We start from the raw sequence: 18460 nt of genomic DNA, 5'->3' as shown, positions 1-18460 counted from the left end.
CTTGAGAGGCCAATGCCACAGAGACCTCTCAAGACCACAAACAAATTTGTGCCTACACCTCGCACGCCCAGGCTGAAGTGTGATTTGTTCATAAGGAAACTACAGAATCAGAGAATAGTTTAGGTTGGAAGGGACCTTTAAAGACCATCTAGTCCAACCCCCCTGCAATGAGACATCTTCAACTAGGCCTGGTTGCTATGGTGTACCTGGATGCCAAAACCGACCAGGCTTCTGCAGGCGTGAACACAGACGTCCCCCAGACCCACACCACCACGATTTGTTCCATCTTTTCCCAGGCCAGCTCCCCAGCTCCTACCAGTTTTGGTGGTTCCTCACGGGGAAAGCCAGCCAGCCGCGGGCGCCGTTAGGGCCCGGCCTCGGCGCTCTGCCGCCATCTTGTGACGCCGCGCGGAACGGCGCTGACAGGGACCGGCCCTGGGCCCCGAACGGGCCCTGCGCGTCCGCCAGCCTGCCCCGAGGCCGGTCGGGCGGCAGCCGGGCCCTTTGGTGAGCCCCCGTCGGTGCTGACCGGGTGTTGCGACCTGCCGCGGCCACCCCGGCCCTTTCCACAGCGCACCAATGCGGGTTAAACTAACCCCTCCCAAACCCAGGCTCGCCAAGGCACAGCAATGCCTGAAAGGTTGCGGTATGACTGAAACAGCCCTGCAAATGGCTGAAAAGTGCTTGCTCATAACAGTGCATCCCATCTGTTGTGCTGCTGCCCTGGTGGCTTGCGGGGTTTTGGCTGTGAACCACCATGGTGGATGTTCCTCAGCCCACCTTGACTCAGTGTGAAGGCTGAAGTGGGTACCAGACAGTGAATGCTGAGTCCCCTCCATGAATAGCACCTGTGAAGAGAATGAAAAGGGGGCTAAGCTGCTGCCGCCTTCATCTCGCTGCTGCAGAGCGCAGCACCTGTACACCCCTCTCCTCCCCTTGGTCCTCGGTAGCATGCGGAAGAGGACCCTGCACGCCCATACCTTCTTTGAACCTGTTGTAATGGCTGTGAGGATAACCAGGGTTGAGAGCCAGCTGTTGCTGAGTTTATGTGACAAATGAGAGGTTCAGATGTAGGATTGATAGCAATTAGATTGCCACCTGCTATCGCTTTAATCCGTATCCCAGATTTTTAATTGTTAAGGGGGGGTAGGGGGACTGTTGGCACATGAATATGTAAGGATTATCTTAAAAGACACAAAGCGTTAGGATTGCATCCCAGTCACCATGAGTAGGGGTGCCCATTTTTTAGTTTTAGCCTCTACTGTGAATTTTGGTCTCATTTTTGAACAGTTTAGTCCTGAGCTTTCTAGGACTTCTGTACTGTAAACTTCCATCCATCATTTTATTCACAATTTTATTTGTTTATTTATTTTAGCAAATTCAGACAATTTCATCTTAGGCTTAGCCAGCTCTTTCCAGTTTGGCTTCCTGACAACCTTCTGCTGTCAAGTACCCTGCATTCATTTGCATTGTGTCTGATTTTCAGCAGGTCTCTATCTGAGGCCTGTTCCTCCTGGCTGGTACCCAGGTGAGCATTCCTGCTGCAGTCAGAGTGATAATAGCTGTCAGTAATCGGTACTTCCACAGGTTTGCAGGGTCAGGGCTTGCTTCTTCCCCTCTTTGGATAGTGCTAATCTGCTTTCAATTCACACATCTTCAGAAAAAGGGAACACCAAGAAATTTGAAAGGTTTTCCATCAGGTTCCACAAAGGGATATGCTTGAGAGAAACATGTTGATTTTGTTAGAGAGACAGACAAAATAGAGTATGATTTGCATAAGGAGCTACTGAGAGAGGGAAATTCAATGAGAGGTCGCGGGAAGGGTTTTGATTGACTTCAAAGGGTATTGGATCAGATCCATGTGGAGCATCTGCAACTTCCTTTGATGCGTCAGCAAACTGAAGATAACAAGGCTCTCTTCTCCATACATTTCCTACCTAAGGCATTGTGTGGAAAAAGGCTTTGAGACTGGCAATGGCACAAGCCAGCCTTAGAAGAGAAAGTAGGACCGTGTAATCTATTTGGGAGAAGCTGTTTTTTGTAGGCGACTTAAGGTTGCAACAGGATTGAAAACAAATGTACCCTAGAGGTCACTGCAGAGCAGCCAGTTGAGGTGCTCTGTGTTCTGGGGAGAATTGTCAAAATATTCTGGAAAATTAAATATTTTTTTCAAAATGTATTTTGAGGTGGCTCTGAGTAGTCACTCAGCAGTGTCACTCTACTACTAGTAGTGGTACTACTACTCTGAGTAGTCCATCCCTCTCCAAAACTACCCAACCATATGCCATACCTCCACAGAGCAGGATCCCAAAACTGTACACAGCCACTGCTGTGTTTTCCGCAGGCTGGGAAGTTGTTACAAGTACAGCTGAAAACCTCTGCTCACTGTAGTTATCTGTGGAGAGGTGCTTAGTGGGCTTAGTTGAAGACTCGGCATGGGCAGAGCGGAGGAGATTTACTGTGTCTCTTGGAGCAGTTCATCAGTTTTAGGGTTTTTTTTATTTATTTGCAATTTCTGCCTATTCTTGAGGCAGGTGTAGAGTAAGAAGGTGAAATCTTACAGAAAAGGTAATGGGTACAGGGGTAATAGAAATAAGAATAGCAAGCATTTCTACAGCCCTTTTCATCTGTGGATCTCAAACAATTTGCAAGAGTTAAAAAAGTTCTCTCAGCAGTGCTCATACATCAGAAATACACAGTTTCTTTCACCTATTGCTTAACTGCTGTCACCCCTGAATTAGGACAGAGAAGCTGTTCATTGCTCAAGGCAACGACGCCTTGCAATTTAGGGTGTGAGAGGCTAACTCAAACGGTAAGACAAGGCAGCATTTAGAGTCTAGAGCTGGCCAGGCCACTGCCTCACAAAAAGAGCCATGGATCTTTAACACCAAGTGGTCAGGCCCTCAGTTTGATGTCTCAGCTGATAAAACAGGAAAGGTGAAAGCAGGGGCAGAACCAATCTTTTAACAGCTGGCTATAGGAGAAGACAAATTTGTAAACTGAAAGAGGGACAAAGGAAAAACATTTACCCCCTGCTTTTAATAGAGATTCATTCATAAAAGTAAAGAGAAGGCTACAAGGTCATAGAAAGTTACATGTGATCCGGTTTTGGAAAATGCTCTTCCTTACAGACCAAGCGCAGAAGCAGAGGCTATTGGGGCTATTGCCAAGGAGAAGTGTCTTGGAGGCCCTTTTTTTTCTTCTCTGGGGGCCTAAGGAAACTCCAGCTAGACATAGTGTACATGACAAGGTTTAATGACCTTTGTTCATAATGGGCCCAAGCGTGAATACCCAAGTGCACTGGGGAGAGGCGCAGGACTAAGAGGTAATGGAAAGCCTGAAATAGGGAGGGAACATTTTCTGGATTGGGAATAGGGTCATTCCTGGGGCAGTGAATGTGTGAGGGTTCATTTTGCACCTGGTGTTCTGATTAACAGTGAGGTCAATCTCCTGAACTTCTCAAACACAAACACCTGCTTGTAGCTCTCCTCAGATCCTAGCCCTTCACGAGGCTTTTTCCTTCAGTTATCCAAGAAAATGCATAGGTATCCCATGGCTCTGTTAGAACTGTCCCCAAGAGACTGTCACACCAGGGAGGACTGATCTCAGCTCCCTCATCCCTGAGAGTTCACAGTCAGCTCTTTTGCTACTGTCCTCTTCATGCTTTCAGTCCTACATGCTTCTGTGTCCCCATCCTTCAGTGCTGACTCCTTCTGCAAAGGAAAACACAAAGTCTTCTTGTCCACCTTCGACTCCAGCACCTTCCTCCAGCACCTTGTGTTGCCTTTGCATCTTTCCTAACAGTTGTGCGAAATACTTTGCTATTCTTTCCTGTTCCTTCCTCCTATCACAAAATGCCTGGATCCATCTTCCGATCTTCCAGAAATGACACCCGAGCAAAGATGACCTGGCTGTGGTCCACATTTCTACATCTCATATGCTCTGCCACATCTAGGATGTGGCAGGGCATCACAGTCTTTGTTTCCAGAACCAAGCAGGTTACTCGAGCATCCTGATGACTTTTCTGTTTTCTTTTTCCTGATTTCTGTGGCAGCTTCTCTGTCCCTGATAGATTCTTCTGGAAGTCACTTCGTAAATGATGTCAAACCATGTACACAAAGGAGGTGAGCTGGATGAGCACAGCTGATGCCTGCTCTGCCAGCCTCTCCAGACCCTGCAGGGCAGATCCTCACAGTCACCTCCAGCATGTGTAGGTAGCTGCTGACACAGATGTGGGCACAGGACTGTGTGTTTGATCATCTCTCCAGCACAGAGAAGTGCCCTGGGTGTGCGGAATTAGGAGAGTTCAGGCACAAGGTGAGGGAGAATGCAATAAATAAAGCTAGAGCCTGGGGGATATTACAAAGGGATTTCTGAGGAGGAGCGGGAAAGGATACCACAGAGCAAATCAAAAACCAGAAAAACAACAAAAGAGAAGACAGTAAAAGGGAGTGCAATAATGGGCATGAATTTCTCTTTCTTCTGCCCCATGGCAAGCTGCCAATCCCTTCCACACACATTCCTCAGCGCTGCTAAAACCAGTCCCCATGGACACACCTGCCTTGAGACAAATTCTTTTAGTCTTGAAAAAATCTGGGCACTTCTTCAATAAAGAGCTTTGCTTTTAAACTACTCTGCCTTTGTGAATTTTGGCAGCAGCTCGCACTTGGAGAGCTTTTGAGAACCCTTTTCTGTAATCAGATTCCCCTGCCCCAGGGGACTGTGGGCGAATCACTTCCCACAGCTGTCCCTCAGCTTCCTATTCTGTGACATGTGGCTCACCACTACGTCAAAGGGCTGGGGTTAGGCATCGTTTATGTGTAAAGAGCTGTGAAATCCATGAGGTTGATGGGGTGCTGAGCATTACACCACACACTGTGAGGGTAGTGTTACCACAGCTCATCACTTGTATATAGCAGGAGGTTGGACAGCCACAGGAGTATGGTTTAAAGCATTTCACTGCCAAGAGCGAAAAGTCATTAAGTGAATGGAATAGGAGGCAGTTCAGTCCCATAGTGACAGCGCCCATTTCTTCTACACAGTAGGTCTGAGGTTGAACACTAGAAAATGCAAACATGCTTAGGAGTACTAGCCAAGTCCTCACCATCTTGTTCAAAACCAGAAAAAAACCAAAACCCAAACAAAGACTGTTTCAGTTCCTTCTCATGCAGGCTGCCTCCTGAGCCACCTCATGCTGGAGAAGTTCCAGGCTGGCAAAATCTTATTTTTGGTCTGAGAAACATCTCTCTTCCTCTTGTTCTGACCAGAATAAGGTTGTCAACAGACTTACAAGAGAATCCAAATGATTTGCAACACGGTGCAACAGAAAAAGGCATCACTACAGTTCTGTGGATATGCGGCTAAAATAATGGGCATCATGGTTGCTGGTGAAAGGAACATGAAGCTGCTAGTAAGGTAAGAGTAACCTGCTCCTTCTTCCCTATCTTCTCACTGTGCTCCCAAAAAAAAGCCATGCTGTCTTTCAAGAGAAGAAGTTACTGTTAGCAAGCTGCCTTGCATCACTTCTACATGAAGCTGTTTTGGAATGTGAAGAGCAAAGGTTCACTTTAGGCTGCATGGCAACATGCAACACAGACGGAGAATACTGTGGCCTAATTCCCAACCAAGCCCGTACCACCTTTGCTCTGAGAAAGAGGTCAAGTATTGCTCTTTATGTGACAAAAGTTGCCCTAGTTGGCTTAGCTTTGGTTTTAATACCATAGCTGGAGAAAAACATATGCTAATTTTACCTCCTCTGTTTCGATAATTCACCCCCCCTACCAAGCAATCAAGTACCAAAGCAAGTTTTTAGAGTGTGAAGATAGGAGCTCTGTTAGGAGCCATGCAGAGTCTAATTCTGGCTTGGCTGCAAATTTAATTTGTGGTCTTGAGCAAGTCAATTAAATTCTTTTCATCAAACCTTCCCTCAGTAAAATCCAGAATAATTACTTGTCTTGTAGAGATGCTGTGAAAACTAAGAAAGTCTTTAAATAATTTACTGAAGATGTTAAAGCCTCTTAAGAATTATGTAGAAACCTCAAATAAGATTTCTAAAAAGGTTATTTAAAACCACAATGGGATAAAAAAGTATCATCATTGGAACTAATGAATGAAATAACAATGTTGAAAAACTTCTCTGATGTGAACAATAGAACATAAATCTGCAGTTGCCTGGCAGACTAGTCAGCTCAGAGAAGCAGCTGCTCTTCTGAGCATTTGCTATGGTGGAACAAAGTCAGTGCAGGTACATGTGGAAAGTCTTCTAGCCTATGATACTCTTTAGTAGTGTCTTCCATTATTATTGGTCTTTGTTATTCTTTATAACACTTTGGTCCTTTAGCTGGTGTCTGTCCTGGTGTGGTTGGTACCACAGACGCAGAGGATAATGAAGTTCCCTGCCCCAAAGGGCTTACAGTCAGAGGTCCTGAATGTCTAGCAGTTTACATCACACAAGGAAGAAACCATGAACATGAGCAACTCTGTTTACAGATGTACAACTAGAGTCCATAAATGAATCATCATGGGAGATAAACACATGATGAAAAATGTCATGGGGATTCCCCTGGCATGAAGCACAAGGTAACAGTGGCATCATTAAGGCTGGTGTAACTGTCAGAGTACACCAGATGTGCTCTATGTGCATACTGAGAGATGCAAATTTCAGGGAGAGACAGGGTAACTAAGTGGCCTTGCACAATCTTAGATGAATCTCCTCTTTGGTTTTGGTAGCCCTAGATGAAGCACAAATGTATCTGAAGAAAACCTGACCTTGATTTTACAAAGGCAGAGATTACTGGCAGAGCACAGGCCAGTACCATCAGCATATCTGAGACAAAACACAAGGTGGGACCAAGCTGTGATGTATCTTACAAGTGAAATATAGAAGTTCAAGCAGATGTATAGAGAATAAAAAGCCAGCAGAGGGAATGGTAAAACCAAAGACACGGACAGACTGCAGTTTTATACGTGCAGACCTTGGCACATCCTCAGAACTACTTGTTAGCCTAAGAACGGTAATGCTCAGCTCAAGAGATGATTAAGTTGAACTCAAATGAGCATGGCACTTTCCGCCATCTTGCACTGTAAGACAAACAATAGAAAACAAGGCTGTCAAAGATGCCATTTTATAAAGGACTACTGAGGAGTAACCCATTTGATCTATCCACAACTGATAACGTAATAAAAAGATGGATCTGTTAAGAAACCTCTGCCTTATCCCCACCACAGTACTCAAGGTTGCTGTGAAAACAGTTCCAGGCACTGTCTGATACAGCAGAGAATGTGAGAGTCAGACACTGAAAAAAGAGCTAATTCAAGAAGGTCATACCATTTCCTTCACACATTCTTCACTTACCTACCCACCCCCTCCCTTTTCCTCTGCTGAGTCTTGCATCATTCATTTGTATGGCTGTGTTTTAATGGAAGAGGTGCAAGCTGCCTGCAATGGAGAGGGCTGGCAGTGGTAAGAGAGCTTCTGTTGATTTTGGCTTTTATTCCAAATTGATTACTGGCCACGCTTGCAAAGGAAATTATCTCCCCTGTTCCTCTACCAATATATACACATGGGTATGTACAGACACCTAAGCACTTTTAGATTTACGGTGAGGTGTAACGGGCAGGATATTCAAATACCTCTCAGTATAGCTACTCCAAACTGTGGGATACACCACCACACTGAGAGGTGATGTGCCACTACTCTGATTTTAAGACGTGGTGAAAGCCAAACCCTCCTCTTTCCCCAATTTTCTTTTGAATAAGCAGAACAAGCTTGCTTAGCTCAGTGTCTGGTTTCAGTGCGGCAGTGGAGTTGTACTTTATGCTGTTTGCTTGCTGACATATCAGTGTAGTGCAATTCAGGTGCTATCCCTGAAGATATGAGTCTGTTTATATGATTACATATCTGTAATTAGGAGGCACAAGCCAAACTGGGGCCTTAACAGGACTACTTCCTCAGGTCATCTGTCTGTATGAAGTGAAGAGGCACTAGCTGCTGCTTAGACCAAACATCTCCAGTTGCATAAAGTGATATTTAAAGGCATAAAAGTGTTCTCTGCTCAGGCAAGCTTCCTCTGTCAGTAGTAGTTACTAACTTGCCAGTTCACTAAGGGCTGGTTTCACCAACCACATACATCCAAGGTATGTGTGTGGATGCTTGTTTTGTCGGTGAATGAAGGTACATCAGGATATGGGGGATATGTGAATTCAGAGCATGTGAGAACAGTAATTTCTGTACAGCCTGTGAAGACTCTTGGGTGCAGAGACCTGAACAGGTTGGGCACCTACATCCTGGTCAGAACAGGCAGGTGATAGCAATAGGTGATGCAAGGGCATCTCTGCATAGCAGAGCATGAAGCAGCGCAGGCACAGCGGGCAGCATATGGGTGCCATTAAGAGACACCTCTGATGACAGTGTGACCATCACCATTTATGACACTACATAAAACCAGTAGCAGCAAGTGTCTGCTTCATGCTTCTGGTGGCCTTTGTGCTGTTCTGGTTAGGTTGGCTATAGGGATCACTGCCCTCATCTGTTGTTTTTAGACGTTGAAATTGCAGAGTTCTCCTGTAGAAAGTACAGGAGAATGAAAAGCTACAGAGCTCCAAAACAGAAGGAGCAAAGGTAAATTCAGTGGAATAGAGGTCCACTTTCTGAAGACATTTCAACAGTTTTAAGACTATACTAGTAAATGAACACACCCTTTTTATTACTGAGGCAACCAAAGTGGGGAGAATGGAAACAGCCTGTTATAGGTAAAGCCAAATGAGATGTTGCCTAGTAACTCTCAGCAGGGAAGCATTTAAATCCAGCCAGTTTAGTGAAGCTGATGTTGTGACTCAGAGATTATTTTCTCTGGAAAAAACCTGAAAGCAGGAAAGCTCAATAACAAACATACAATTTATTTTCCTGTTACAGCAAACCATGGTAACAGTGCTTGGGAGAATACAGAATTATTTACAAACTTGCACAAATAAGAACAGAGAAGGTATGTTTTCAACAAAAGCATCACTTTACTGAACACGTTTTTTGATGCTGATTCCTGCCCCCCTCCCCATACGGTCAATTTCACATTCATTTTTATTTTGGGATTCTGAAATACACAAGTGATAACAGAAGTGTGGATATATTACACAGATTGTTACATTATTATCATATTATTTCTGTAAGAGGAAGTTCCTGGAGCAAACCCTACTTCAGCTATTGGACACAGAATCAAAGCCATTGATTTTAAAGAAGAAAGACTCTGTGTCCTCACTGGTTCCATTGCCTGGAATAGTTTTAATTAGGCCCTCCTTCTGCTTTTATGTGTGCATGGAAAAGTCACTTGGCTTGGTTAAAGACCTCTCACATCAGGGGAAAAAAACCCACCTCAAACCTTGTTTGGAGATTCATGTTATTTTTATTTCCCTTCAGAAGGATATGATGATTTTACAGAAGTAAAAGCTCTGGCTTTTGTACATCTGTATTCCTGGGTGCCACAACTACTGTTCAGCATCAGCAAAGTCAGGTTCAGGGAGAGTACTTCATTTCAGCAGCCTCAATGCAGGTCATATTGATAATTATGAATGTCAACTATTGCATAGATATTTTTAATTTAAAAAATACAATAAACAGATCAACATTTACATCACACTAATCATGAAATAGCAGACTGCCAAAGGTTTAATACAAAAATATGTATTTTATCAACACTCAGCTGGAAAGCAAAGCTGCAGTGGCATAAAAATTTGAGTTCTGTATTAAAAGCACGAGTTTTTCACAAGCCTATTGTATAAGCAGTAAAAGGATGTTCTATAAGCCACAGAGATCCACTTCTCATTGACCAGAGCCTGGTCTGAAGTTTAAGGAAACACTGTTGATACAGAACCTCTGCCCAGAAGGTGGGGGACCATCATCAAATACATGGCCTAGATGGGCTTCACACTGCAACAGAAATTATGTACCATTATTACCACTGCAATTACGGATTAACTTGGTACTAACGTGAATTAAGAAACTTGTATGATGAATTCACTGTTGAGTTATTGTCCTGGGTTTACCAGGAGCCGTTTTGTTCCTTCTTAGTAGCTGGTGCAAGTTCTGTGTTTTGACTTCCAGCCTGGGCAGAATGCTGATAACACCGATTGTTTTTAATTGTTGCTAAGTAGTGTTTATTCTGGCCAAGGACTTTGTGAGTCTTGTGCTCTGCCAGGGACGAGGGGAGGCCGGGAGGAAGCAGAGGTGGGACACCTGACCCAAACTAGCCAAAGAGGTATTCCATACCACAGCATGTCATGCCCAGGGAGGTAACTGGGCACACTCTCTCTTCCGGGGGATCGAACTCGTTTGGCGGTGGTATCATATTCTCTTGTTATTTTCTGTTATCATTATTATCATTGGTGGTAGCAGTAGTGGTTTGTGTTATACCTTAGTTACTGGGCTGTTCTTATCTCAACCTGTGGGAGTTACATTCTCTTGATTCTCCTCCCCATCCCTCCGGGAGTGGGGAGGGTCAGGGGGCGGGGGTGAGTGGACCAACTGTGTGGATCGGTTTAAACCACGACAGTTATGTTGGTAGGGGAGTCTTGGGGAGAGATTAGAAATACATCCTGGAGTAATCACCTCTTGTCAGTGGGTGAATATCTGCTCCCAGACAAGCAGAGCGCAGAAGAGGAAGTTGAAAGGTACTAATGACAGAAAATATAGGAAATAAATGTGAGGATTCAGACATCTCAATATATAATGAAAATGTCAAGTTAGTTGAGGCAGTCACTGTAGGGACTTCTCACAGGTCAGCCAGGATTTCCTCCCAAAAATTACTGATGGGAAGAAATAGGACTCAGAATAGCTATCAGTGGTTCATTATATAATTGAAAGGCTATCTTCAGCTGGGGTTCTTGAGAGGTGATAGCTGGATATTCCTGCAAACATGAACTCTGCAGTAGATACTTGTTACATTTGCAGATAATACCTAATCCTTTTAGAATAGGCTGCAGGCACACTGGAGGGCAGTGTTAGCACTATTAACAGTTTGGAAAAACAAGCAAAAAAAAAACCCCAAACCCAAAAGCCTAAGATGCAATTCATTCAACTCAATTGCATATTTTTATACCCTAACAAAAGTAATAAATAGCACAAGTTTAGGGTTAGAAATAAATGGTCATGCATAGCAGTTCTTTGGAAGACAACCTGAGTATTACAGCAAGTCCTAAAAGAAACAGGGGTCATGGGCTGTGGAAAGGTAAAGGCGTAAGATCAGGAATACTATCTATAACACACCTACACAGCCTCTGATGCAGGCTAGGCACACCTGCAGTGCTATGTCCAGGTCTGCACTGTACTCAAGAAGGAAAAGGATCAATTGGAAGGAGTGCAAAATACAGCAACAAGATGACTAACACTAAAAAACACTGCATAAAAAGAACCAGGCCTTTCTAGTCTAGAAAAGAGATGATTCAGGGAGTCAAAACAGCTACTCAAAATAGAAGGGTGGCTTCTGTGGAATAAGAGAAACCATAGAAGATAGCTGTGAAGATGTAGGGCACAACCTGTACAGGGTTGCGTACAGAGCAAAACAGTAGTAAGTTTCAATGGCTGTGGTGTCTCCATCACTGCATATTTTAAGAACAGCTTGAGCAAACATTTAGGAGGACTGAATTAGGAAGAACTGCCCCTGTGATGGAGCAAAATGGGCTAAATCTCACAGTCCCTTCTACCGTGTGTTTTTCTGTCCTGCAGTTCACCTGTGGTCATCTGAATGTTTTCTGTTTAAACTCCAGCCCTTGGCTATACTTAAAACAACTGCTCTCCCTAGTCACATCATTTCTTCAACCCAAACCAACTGCCTATACTTGATACTTCAAACTACTCATGTGTTTGAACAGTTGCAGTGATAATCACTATTACTAATAGCAATTCTCACTGTTGTATTTAGGTAGATTCATTCATGGGCACAAAGAAAACACATTTGTTAAGATGTGGGTCTTTGGGTATCACGTCCAAAATAAACATACCTGTTTGCAGACAACTTCGGTTCTAGTTGATCCCAATGAGTTATCTGGTCGTCTCATAATATTAGCATTGCTTTCATCTCTGCCACAGGTACCATAAGCCTCAGAAAATGATGGCCATCCAGTCCCAGAATTGAACTTCTTTTCTGAGCTATAGGGGAAATCAGATCTTCTTCTTAATAAATAACAGACATGTTACAAAAAAAATCTGATTTTCATAAGAACATTGGATTTTTTCCCTCATCCCTGTCTTGTACTGCTATTAATAATATTTGGCACAGTATAAATTTTCTCACTGGCATCAAACTCTGCTGGAAGCTCTTTTCCAAAGGGAATTCTCAATCAGTCCACAACATGAGCTTTTGCTTCACTGACAGACTGGCATTCTAAAAAGCTTCAAAAAAGCCTTTTTCCAACAACTGAGGCACTTGTGAGTGCCTCCTGTTAACATCCAGGATTACCAACCCTGTTTAGCTGCATATTAAAACCTAGAAGATGTTGGAAAATATGATCAGAAAATATTTTTGGGATCTAGCATACAGAAATGAGATAATCCATCCTGTTTAAAGTGGTGCAAGCTTTGACAGCAATAAGTGCTTTCTCCTAGCGAGGAGTGACCTAGTGTGAGTTAGAGTGAGAAATGAAAACAGACTCACATACTCCCGGGGTAAGTGGTCTGGAGACCCAGCACGACCGTTTCCTCCCCATTTTTCATGGTTTATCCCATTTCACAAACCCAATGCTCTTACTGGCATCTAGTGGTGGATGGAGACATCAACACCAGCTTTTCTGTGATCGGGGTGAGTCCCATTAGTTAACACAGAATTTAAAGCAAAATATCTAGTACAGATCATGTCTATTTTGGTGGGATGTTAATACAGTGGAGAAAAATCTTACTTGCAGCACCTTTCAGAAAGAAATGACAAACAAGCTGGGCACAAAGCTTAAAAAAATCCAACCCAAAGAACAGGGCATGCTTGAGCACGTGTTTTATAAGTAACTGTACAGGGCTGTCTTTGAGCAATGCAACTGTGGAAATAAAGGAGAATTTGCAAATACAGAACAGAAGGCTAATTTTTGTGCAGGCTGTTGCTCAGTCCTTTACATGACTCCGTAAGGACCCATGAGAAATGCTCTTCTATAGCCTCCCTTCCTTAAAACTGGGGAGAAATAGGACGCAGCACAGAAGCAGGCGGCACTGGAGAAAATGCAGTCTGCAGACTGTGTTTGTGTGAGAAGGTATTTAGGGCTCCAGGCCTATTGCGTTCTAGCCAAAAAAGGCTCCCTGCCTCTCCTTGCTACAAAACCACACCAACACTTTGCCTACCAGCCAGAGTTCCAAAGAATAACCTGGGGGAACACAAACGTCTGTACACGGCTCCTGAGTTTCCTGGGCATGTACCTGACTGGTTCTTTCTTATTCTCACAATATTTCAATCAACTCTTTTGACACAGGGACCCTTCTGCTTATTCATATACAGGTACAAGGATCCTCTCTGAAACCCTGTAGAGCCAAGGAAGGTCTTTAACGCTATGTGGGTTTTGCATCTGACCCTGACTGATTCCGTCCCTTACATGCCACTCACAATGCTTCAGCTTACTGTAGATGTTTCCACTGCTAAAGGATCAATTTTGTGAACTGTTAAAGTAGCTCTCAACAGAAATAGTCTCTGTGTGGTTTTACTAACAGTAATATCACTTAGATTCCCTAATAGAAACATTTTAGTACCCAAAAATATTGCTGTTCGAGATCATATTTGTCCTTTGAAGTATTTCGCCACTTAATTTATGGATAAATGGACTTTCCCTAAACATATGCATTAGATTACCCTTCGACACACCATTCCTCCAGCACATGTCATTTACTTTGATCCCTATTTCAGTCATCCTGGATGGAATCCAGATAATTCTAAGAAGTGCTTTTTGCTGTATGAATCTCAGCTGTAGGTTTATGGGTCGCTGAAGGTTTGAGTTTTCATTAAAGCACCACAATTTGCTATCTATAAAGGTTAGGGGTTTGTTCCATGTATTTCCAACTCTTTCAAATGAGTATTTGGTAGCAGAAGGTAATAAATTCTGGTATAAATGCATACACACACATGTATACTTTGAAAGAAAGGAGGAAATGCTTCATGTTTACCTGTAGCTAATGATCTGATGCATTTCGAAAAGAAAGAGCATTTTTAAATGCACTAGGAAATAAACATAATGAATGAATCTCTTATCAAATACCATTTCCCCCTCCTCTTTAGTGTCCTCCACAACATAATGCACTCACGGAAAATATATTTTCAGACCATTTTGCACATTTAGTAATTTTCAATTTTCTTAACAGCTTTTTTTAGTATTTATTTTTCTGTAAGTTTGTGGGAGGTTCTGTAAGTTTGAGGTTCAGCATTATTTTATGCTTTAAACAGAAGTGCCTATATTCTCTGAGAGTGGATACTGCAAAAAGCAGCATGACTGTTTGGTGATATTGTCGTTTTGTTATTAGTTTAGCAGCAGCAGCAATTCCCTCCAGTGCTCATCTCTTCATGTTGGCCTGTCAATATCTATTGTCTAATAAATATAAAGGAAACCTAAACTGAATGAATATTTGCGGGAACTGAAGGAACTCTTGCACAGGTTAATAATGTAAAATTTCTCTCATTTACCTGAATTTTTCAGAGGTATTTTTAGATTTCGTATTTGTCTTCAGAATATTCTGCAATGTGTTCTAGGTTCTGAAGTAAATGTACTTAAAAGTGTTTATTATCAAACCTCTACAGAAAAAGATATATGTAAGCAAATGTTCATTTGCATAACAATGAATAGCTTTCTGTACTTGGCCAAACGATAATTAACAGTTCACAACTATCAGCCTCCAATTTTACCATTTAATTGCTTAGTTTAGGTTTATTTTTAATACAGCCATTACCTTTTCCCCCCTTTCTTACTGTCCAGATCTCTTGTTCCTCAGCCTCCCATTGAAGTTCTGATCTGTGATGCATTCTTTAAAGTCTTCGTAAAAATGGGCATATCAGCCATATTCCATTGAACTCTCAGCTGGGGATAAATAAAGGCTATTTTCTAGATCAAAAATACGAGGAAATGTCTTTTCTGGTTCAGTTACAGAGAACAGAACACCTTCTGAATATCCTACTCTGAGGCATTCTATTTCCTTTTACTTAGACTTTAATGAAGATGCAAAATATATAGTATTGTAAAGAGCACAGAGGTTAACAGCACAGTCGTTTACAGGCAGGTTTCAAAAAGTAAATGTAAACAAAAAAGGCAAAAATAGTGGAATTTAATTTAGGGAACAAGAAGGGTGGAGGTGAAGAGAAGATCTCAGATCCAGTATGAGGGACCCAGCAGTAAGAACATAACAACATCTAGACTAAAAGTCTGTCTAGCCCAGCAGCATAAGTGGCAGAAGACAGCTGTGGAAGAGCACGAGAACAGAGCAAACATACAGTGATACTCACACATAAATACATGTATTTTGTGGCAGCTTGTGGCTTAGGGACCTCTTAAACAGAGAATTATAATCAATCAAGAAGGTCAGTGTGTGTGGCAGGAGACAAAAGCAGACCTTAAAGTACCAGCTATTTCCTGCTGCCCACTGGAGACCCTCATATGCTCGAGAAAAGGGCCTATCTTGTACCTGTATCACCACAGGTATCCTGGAAATCCTGTACATAGCACTCTGGCACCAAAGGACTGTTCTCCTGACCTAAGCTTCCCATTCCTCTCATGAAAAGATACTTCTCCTCCTGTCATAGTTTGGACATTTTAAGGATGCTGTGAAATCTAAAGGGTGTTACCTGAACAGTGGGGCATTGCAGCACACGCAGCAGTATATTCCTGATTCTGTGTTATTCAGATAGATCCCACTAAATGGCTTTTAAAAAGGGAAGAAAAAAAGGGAAGTTAATAATGTAGGTCTTTAAAGCTCACCATCTGGAACAAGCATGTAGGAATCAGATTCAAAACAGGAGAAAAAACATAAAAAGAAGGCTTCACAGGGGGGCTTTGAAGAGCAAACATTAGCAGCCTAAAGAAATGAAGGGCAGGATGCCTTTGGACTAATAGTGAAGACTACCCCCTGCCCCCAGAAACTTCGAGAGCAGTCAGATGCATAAATCATCCAGGTACCAGGGCCAGAGTCGTGACCTCCGAGGAACTTGTGAAATGTGCAGCATCCCAAAGACCAGGGCTCTGCTGTGGAGTGCCACGACTTCAAAGAGGCTCTACAAAGGGACTCTCTTCTCCTTGAATGGTCTGGAATTGGGATCCTTATTTTATAGATAAGGATTTCGGCACGGCTCACATGGTTTAATCTCATGGTACATGCTCCATGCACGCAGAAGCCCTGGCTTTGGGCTGGGGACACCCACAATTCTACTTGGCCTCCATCACAGAAAGAAGCAAGGCACAGGGACAAGGTGGGTGGTGACCTAGCACACAAGGGATAACCCAGCTCCTGAATGGAGTGCTATGTATAAGATTTCCATGGCTAATCTACATATGGTCTAAAAAAGGGGCCTATAGGACCAAAGCGTGATCTTCTCCCTCCCCTTTGGAGAGGTCTCCACTACTGCCACACAGATGGCTGAGCTGGCAGTAGAGTATCCCAGAGGAAAAAACCCACCAAAATATGAAAAGAGTGTAGAATGGTTTTTTTATCCTCAACCCGGTCTAGATCAGAACAGAATCCACCCAACTGAGTACGCTGAGTCTACCTTCTACCCGTGGGAAGACAGAGGAAGCAACTGAGTGGCGACAGCTCCCCGAAGCAGGTTTTTCTCTGCCCAGCAGGCAGAGGAGGTGGCTTAACCTTGGACAGCACTAGTGCTTTTGCTTACCGGTTCAGTTCCTTTTTGTCTTGTAACATAGAATTGCTCTGGAGTCAATTTCTTTTTCCAGTCCGCAGCAGCAGTTGCTTCAGCTTGTTTAGTCAGAGAGCCTGAGCCTTCAGTTAGATACAGAAAGACAATTCACAATAATTATAAAACCATTTCAGCTTAGACTCTGTTCATGCTTTCCATCATCACCTCAATTCTCCCAAAGTTTCTATGGGTACAGACAGAGCACAGGAAGGCAGTTCAGAGACATAAGAGCAGGGGTGAGCGCAGGACTTTGCATCTGCTTTCCATTCTGTGTGCAACATAGGGAGAGCAGCTCCAGCACACCACCTAAGAATGCTCTGACTGGAAGTGGACACCTACCAGCTGGCCAGTGCAGCCCTCTGCACTGGCTTAGGACAACTGCTGGTATGCTGGTGCTCTTTCCTCCTCCCTGGGTATCACTGAAAGCTTTGGCAGTTTGCCTCTTGGAAACCCTCAGACACCACAACTAGTGCTCATTGATGGGGTGTCAAAGGCTAACAACTTCCACAGGCCTCTGTGGAGTGGTGACAAGAAGCACCTACAGCCCAAAAGAAACAGGGCCATAGTTCTGAGGGACACAAAAATGGAGAGCATAATCCCATAATGGTGCAAAACCCCCAGCAATACCTCCTGTGAGCCATATAATCATAGAATGGTTAGGGTTGGAAAAGACCGTAAGATCATCTAGTTCCAAACCCCCTGCCATGGTCTGGGGCGCCTCACCCTAGCCCAGGTTGCCCAAGGCTCTGTTCAACCTGGCCTTGAACACTTCCAGGGATGGAGCATTTACCACTTCTTTGGGCAATCTGTTCCAGTGCCTCAGCACCCTCACAGTGAAGAACTTCTTCCTTATATTTAATCTAAACTTCCCCTGCTTAAGTTTAAACCTATTACCCCTTGTCCTGTCACTAGTCCCTGATGAAGAATCCCTCTCTGGCATCCTTGTAGGCCCCCATCAGATACTGGAAGGCTGCTATGAGGTCTCTTCTCCAGGCTGAACAGTGTGTGCATCTGTACACACCATACAGAACATTTACAGTGGTATGGGACTGGAAAAGAATTAACAGATTGTCTGAAAAACAATGAATAGAACAGTTTCATTCCTTCCTAATCAAACATGTGAGGGGAGGGAACTATCTCCACACTTACTGCTCATCAGCATAGGATCCTTGGAAAAAAACCAGCCTGAGTGATAAATGCTTGCCTGGAATCACCTTTTGCAATGCAGAGGTGATATGGGGCGGGGGGGAATAAAACTTACAATCACAGTTTAACTATAAACACCTATAATTTAGCCTGCCAGCTCAAGAGAAACACCTACAACAGGCTAATACAGCCCTTTCCGACCAGCTAGAGGACACCAGGGTCGGGGATACCCTCCCATGGCAGGGCAGCTCCTGCCCTTCCCCCCCCCCCCCCATCTCCCTATGGTCCGGGCAGAGGGTACCTGTGTCACCGCGGCTGCTGCTGCTGCTGGAGCTTCCTCTATGGAGGAGGAAGAGGAGGCGGCAGCTCCCGAGCATCCTCCGGAGCACAGGAGACGCCATAGCGGTGGGGCGGGACCGGCAGAGACGCCGGACGCGGCCCGTCGGCGTCTCTGC

The 18460-nt window shown here is 43.8% G+C and overlaps 1 protein-coding gene across 1 annotated transcript; it reads right to left on the bottom strand.

Annotated features, from left to right (window-relative positions):
• Window positions 1–8878: 8878 nt before the first annotated feature.
• Window positions 8879–18412, bottom strand: MSRB2 (methionine sulfoxide reductase B2). The gene is made up of 5 exons (XM_065666565.1): window positions 18307–18412; window positions 16836–16942; window positions 15795–15871; window positions 11992–12139; window positions 8879–9922 (listed from the first exon to the last, which is right to left on the bottom strand). Exons 1-5 carry the CDS (start codon window positions 18404–18406, stop codon window positions 9815–9817), a joined length of 540 nt encoding a protein of 179 aa, XP_065522637.1. The 5' UTR covers window positions 18407–18412; the 3' UTR covers window positions 8879–9814.
• Window positions 18413–18460: the final 48 nt, after the last annotated feature.

Source organism: Lathamus discolor, chromosome 2 (genome assembly GCF_037157495.1).
Source record: "Lathamus discolor isolate bLatDis1 chromosome 2, bLatDis1.hap1, whole genome shotgun sequence".
Lineage (NCBI taxonomy): Eukaryota > Metazoa > Chordata > Aves > Psittaciformes > Psittacidae > Lathamus > Lathamus discolor.
Note: the sequence above shows the minus strand (reverse complement) of the source record. Positions and strands in the feature narration are given on the sequence as shown.